The sequence below is a fragment of the Ursus maritimus genome, unplaced genomic scaffold (genome assembly GCF_017311325.1).
Source record: "Ursus maritimus isolate PB19 unplaced genomic scaffold, ASM1731132v1 scaffold_14, whole genome shotgun sequence".
NCBI lineage: Eukaryota > Metazoa > Chordata > Mammalia > Carnivora > Ursidae > Ursus > Ursus maritimus.
In genome coordinates, this window is record NW_024423786.1 from 64,517,432 (window position 1) to 64,523,431 (window position 6,000).

The window sequence follows — 6,000 nt, forward strand, 5'->3', positions numbered from 1 at the left end:
TAGGAAAACGTGCCACAAAGGACCCAAATAGACATTTCGCCAAAGATCAAGAAATTGCCAATAAGCACATGAAAAGGTGGTCAGGGTCATTAGTCATCAGGGAAGTGAAACTCGAACTCACAACAAAATACCACTTCACACACACTAGAACGGCTGTACTGGAAAATTTGCAAGCATTGCTGAGAATGTGGAGATTGGAGCTCTCACACACGGTGCATCCAGTTCGGAAAACAGCTCAGTGGTTCCTCAAAGAATTAAACCTAGCATTACCATATGACCCAGAAATTCCTCTCCTTAGGTATATGCCCCACAGAATTGAAAACAGGTGTTCTGACAAGATCTTGGATGTGAATATTCATGGCAGCACTAGTCACAATAGTCCAAAGTTGGAACGAACCCAGATGTCCAGCAGCTGAAGGACGGGGCCGCGTGTGGCATAGCCACACAATGGGATATTCTGAGATGAAGAAGAATGAAGTCTGATACGGAAATGAGCCTTCACACATGATGCTGAGTGAAAGAAGACAGACACAAAAGGCCACATAGTGTAGGATTCCATTTATGTGAAATATCCTGGATAGGGAAGTCCATGGAGACCGAGGGCAGATGAGTGGTGTCCAGGGACCACAAGAAGGAGAATGCGGAGGGACTGCTTCATGGGGATGGGGTTTCCTTTTGGGGTGATGAAAAGGTTCTGGAGCTACATAGTGATGACGCTTGCACAATGTCGTGAGTTGTATACTTTAAAATCGTTACTGGGGTGATTTTTCTGTTACTTGTCTTTTACCATGATACAGAAAGAGGGCCCCCTTTCCCGGGGCAGGGTATAGGGTACTGCCTCCATCAGGGCCAGTAGTGTAGGAAGCAAAACAAGGGCTGGACATCAGTCTCCCCCACCCCCTGAGCCAGGTACGCAGTGGTGCGACTGTTATCAGACAGCCCCGACATGCCATATGAGACCTGCAAACAAGAGACCTCCCTGTGGATTGGAGAAGGCTTCCCAGGGGAGCCGGGGTGGGAGCCAGACTCAGAGGAGGAGCCCGAGTTGGGTAGCAGGTGCAGGAGGGAATTGCAGACTGCAGGAAATTGCGAGGAAGAGAGGCCAGAGGGGTAAGCTGTTGTGTGGGAGGGGTCAGGCAGTTGGGTGAAAGGTTTTCTTTGGCAGAGGGGGTTTTGGACTTTGTCTTGCAGGGCAGGGCAGGCACACTGATTGTAGGCTGCTGGGGTGGTACATTGTGGGGCAGGCCCAGGGTGTGAGCTAGTTTGAATCAGGATGCCTTCTTGCAAAAGAGTCACGGACCCTCTAGCCACAGACCACGCCATGCCCTCTTGCATTACACTAACCTGCTCTACACATCCATGTCTGGGTCTTAAACCACTGGATGTTGTGTCCACCTCTGCTTTAGAGAGATGAACGTGCTCCCCTCCCATTAGCCATGCAGTTCTAGGCAGAAAATAGAAAGAAAAAAAGAAAGAAAAGAAAGAAAGAAACAGAAAAACACCAAAACCGTTTTTACAAACTTACAACCTTGTATCATCTGGTTTCAAAAAGAGTATAAAACTATACAGTCCCATGGAATCCGGGTTCCATGGGTTCAATAGACTTTGCCTTCCACTCTCCAGAGAAAGTATCCAATTTGAGTAACTTCTGGAATGCTCAGCGTTCCTGTACTAAGGCAACGTGGAGAAAGAACTCCCCATTCCCGACCGGCCATCAGCTCCTCCAGACGAGGAGGCACGTCGTGGGGGGAGGTGGGAACAGAAGCAGAGCTGGAGCAAAGCAGGGCCCCCGATGGCAGGAGCCCCACAGAGATTCTCCCGTGAGTGCTGAAGCCTGATTAATTAACCAGAATGCTAATCGATGAAGGAGCAGAGAGAAATGGAGCCACCAAGCACACGGGAATTCTTGTGCTCCTTATTTATTACTTTCCGAGAAGAAGCTTCCTTGAGAAAACACAAAAGAAGCTTCGGTGGTGGGATACGCTGAGTCAGAGAAATACAAGTTGTAGACTCCTTGGGATAGGTCACTTTTCAGACGTGTGTTTTGTGGTTAAAATGGGGAAGCTGCCCTGTGGGAACCTGCCTGCCAGGTGTTCCCGAGCTCCCTCTCCTGGATGCTGCTGGTATCACACTTCCCCCTGCACCTTTTTCCCAAATCCTCAAGATGCTTGTCATGACATCTATGTTCACTTCAGGCTTCTCTAATTAAAGTCAGGGCTGGAAAACTAAGATTTTTTTCTCAACTGATGACAGTATGGACTACTGCCTCCTGAAATAAGGAGGCCTTCTGATTTCAGGAGCAGGTTATAAGCATAGGTATAATCCTTTGAGACCTGTTCTTCTGTCACTAGCATCTTTCGGAATCATCGTATTGGTCACTGAGATAAAAAGTAAGAGTATTTTCCTCAACTTCCCGGTGAGGTAAGGGAGTTGTAGCAAAGTACTTGTACCATGTTCGGAAATTGGTCTTAACTTCCTACCCTGTAGCCTTGACTTCTTTCAATGTGTCCAAGTCACGCTCTGGCATGGGAAGCTTCTAGAAGGGTCCCAGTGGGTGGCTAACCCTTCTCATAGCGAGTCAAGTATCATTATCTCAGAGGGGGTCAGTTCCTGGGGTTACATCCGTATTTGGGGTGTTGGTGGGAGCGGGAGGCTATCTTACTTTTCCGCCCAAAGCTGCAAAAATCCACATCAAAGACAAGCTTAATTTCATCCAAGGTGATGTCATTAATAAGTCAATTTACTGAGTGCTTCGCTAAAGGTGATTTCGTGTATACGTAGGAAGGAACGTCCTTATGACTCCATCTCAAGATCAGACCGAGTCCTTTCTTAGACCATCTGTTGGTTTTAGCTGAGGGAAGTGTCCCAGCCGAGACGCAGGCTTCCATCTTACTCTGCGCTGGGAAGGAAATGCTCCTGGAGCCCCTTATGAGATTCATGACCCCCCTTCCAGAGAGAGGCACCTGCCACAGGTCCGTTCAATAGGTATCTTGATGCACCAGAATCTCTTTGCACCTTGTGCCTTTGCTAGAGTGCATCCCTGGGATTCGAGAATGCCCGTTTTAACAGAAGCTCCTCGCCATCTAGCCATGACATCCAGCCATTCCCGCCACCTCCCCCCCCAAGCACGTGCTGTTTCTTCACCCCCTTTGCAGGCCAAGTCCTTGAGCGACAGTAAGAACCGCCACAAAAAGCCCAAGGACCCCAAGCCCAAGGTGAAGAAGCTCAAGTATCACCAGTACATCCCCCCAGACCAGAAGGCGGAGAAGTCGCCTCCGCCCATGGACTCGGCCTACGCCCGGCTGCTGCAGCAGCAGCAGCTCTTCCTGCAGCTCCAGATCCTGAGCCAGCAGCAGCAGCAGCAGCAGCACCGGCTCGGCTACCCCGGCATTCACCAAGCTCAGCTCAAGTAGGTCGGGAGGGCCCAGGGCGGCGGGGGCGAGCGGAGGCCCACCAGGGAGGGCTCCTCTGTGTCGGAGGTACTTGGGGCCGGCGGCTGGGCACCCAGCGGGTCCCCGATGGCACCCCATCCTCGTCTGCTGGGTTTAGAATGGGGCTCTGTTTGGGAGCCACGCCCACATCTGAGCAACAGAGAGAAGGCATCTCAGAATGGTTCCGTGTCTCAGATTCACTCGGCCCTTATGCTTTAGGAAGCGAGAGCGCTGAGTCACTGAGTGACAGCCATCCCCGAAGATTGACTCCGGGACCCTGACATTTGACCCCACGGCAGGTCACCTTTTAAATGGGCCATTCCCTTCAACTCTAAAGTTGGGGTGTGGGTTGCCCCGCCTGTTCCTTTCTGCTCAGCCTCAGGTCAAGTTGGCAGTGATGCTGAGTGCTAAATACAGCCGTGCTTTCTGAGGGGTGTCCTACCCCCACAGGACACTCTCCCCTAGGCTACAGTGTCTACCGCTCCCGCCCATCTCCCCAGAACTCAGCTGGAGTGTCACTGGCACTGAGCCCGCACTGTTGGTGTCCTCGCCCTGCTTCTCCTGCTGATCGATTTCTTGCCTGATCCTGGCAGGCCATTAGCTTGTGACCTGGTCTAAATGCAAATCTACCCACGAAGGGTTCTGGCCGCCCAATTCCAGTGTGTGGGGGAGGCTCTCCCCACTTCGCCAGCTGGGTGCCCTGCCACCCCACTCAATTGTGGCATCACCTACCTGGAGAGAGAGCCTCAGACCCCACAGGTTCAGGGCTCAGTCCTACAAGACTGGGGGAGTCTTCAGATGCCAATCACAAGTCTAGAAGTTGTGACCTGGGCTTCTGGTTGACAGGGCTATAGATCCGAGGTTCCCACGATTTCCTCCTTGGGTTCCATTAATTCGCTAGAGCGGCTCACGGAACTCAAAGAAACACTTGACTTACGAGATCGCTGGTTTATTATGAAGGATGTAACTCGGGAACAGCCAGGTAGAAGAGAGGCACAGGGCAAGGGGCGGGGAGAGGGCGAGGGGCTTCCATGCCCCCCACCCCAAGCACACCACGCTCCTTGTTCTCCACATGTTCACCAATCGGGAAGCTCTCTGAACTCCACTCTTCTAGGTGCTGGGAGTCTGTGTTACAGGTATGAGTGATTAAATCATTGGCCGTTGGTGAATGACTCAACCTCCAGCCTGGCTCCGCTCCCCTGAGGTCGGGGGGTGGGACTGAAAATGTCAACCTCAAATCACAGGGTTGGTTCTCAGGCCACCAGTCCCTATCCTTGGTGACCTAGGGGCTTTCGCAGAGTTGCCTGGCTAACAGCAGATGACACCCCTGTGGCTGTCATCACTTAGGAGATTCCAAGGATTTTAGGAGCTCTGTGCCAGAAAGAGGGACAAGGACCAAAGATGTCATTTCTTATCGTAAATCACGGAACTATACCCCCATATAACTTTTTGGCCATATTTTAAGTGCCTCTCTTTTGTTTGTTTTTCAGGGAGCCAAGTGAACAGATGGTCAGAAATGCAAACTCTACTTCAGCACCACTGAGCAATACCCCTTTGTCTCCTGTCAAAAACAGCTTTTCTGGACAAACTGGTGTCTCTTCTCTCAAACCAGGCCCACTGCCATCAAACCTAGATGATCTGAAGGTATGGAATTTCCTTCCTCCCTCCCTCCCTTACTTCCTATCCTTCAACAAAGATATTAGTAGATTTTTTTTAAGATTTTATTTTTAAGTAATCTCTACACCCAACGTGGGGCTTGAACTCACAACCCCAAGATCAAGAGTAATGTGTTCCACCGACTAAGCCGGCCAGGTGCCCCAGCAGGTCTATCAGTAGCTTTTTCACAACATTTTCCCCAACTGATTTCTTGAATAAAACATTGGGAGGGAGAAGGTATAGGGAGACTCAAGTAGATGATAAAATTTTAACTGCTGTGGTTGAGCACCACCCCCCCCCCAATAGAGCAGAAGACCCTGGGCTCCCAACTCAGCTCTTTCACAGGCTTTGTGACCTTGGGTTTGTTTCCTAATTTCTCTGCATCTTAGATTGCTCATTTGCATACGTGAGTTCTTGTGAGAACCCGATGGAATCGTATATACACGATAGAGCGTAGCGCAGAGAGTAGCTGTTAGATTGATGTGGGCTTCCAGAACGTTCTAAGGCATAAGTCAATTCCGTGATGAACTTTCACCGGTCTCTGGCGAAATGAGAAAAAGAACCGCGTAAAGGGCTTTTCATAAATCTGACATAAATGTGTTCAGCATACCTTGACGATCTTTGTTCAAAGTATTTATTTCCTCCTGATGTTTCGAATCCAAAGAAAGATCCTGTTTGGAAATGATGACAGTAGTGGGTGGAAGTCGAATGTTGCTGGTAGACTTTTGTTTCTTTGTATTAAGTTGGGGTATTATTAAATAAGGATGTTAGTCTTGTGGAACAAGATGAAATGTTGGTAACCCGACGTCAGCTGCATAATCCGAAATGACGTACTGTTCTGTGAAATCCCCAAGTCTGAGAACTTCTCCCCTGAAATGTGACAGTGCTGTGTTAAATGCTGGGGGGGGGGGGC

The 6,000-nt window shown here is 50.0% G+C and overlaps 1 protein-coding gene across 2 annotated transcripts in view; it reads left to right on the forward strand.

Moving 5' to 3' along the window:
• MYOCD (myocardin) overlaps positions 1-6,000 on the forward strand; it is a 56,804-nt gene that overhangs the window by 21,822 nt on the left and 28,982 nt on the right. For both annotated transcript variants that reach the window (XM_040630051.1, XM_040630052.1), the window contains exons 5-6: positions 3,156-3,409; positions 4,922-5,075. In XM_040630051.1, coding sequence (XP_040485985.1) covers positions 3,156-3,409; positions 4,922-5,075 — 408 coding nt within the window. The remainder of the gene's footprint in view (positions 1-3,155; positions 3,410-4,921; positions 5,076-6,000) is intronic.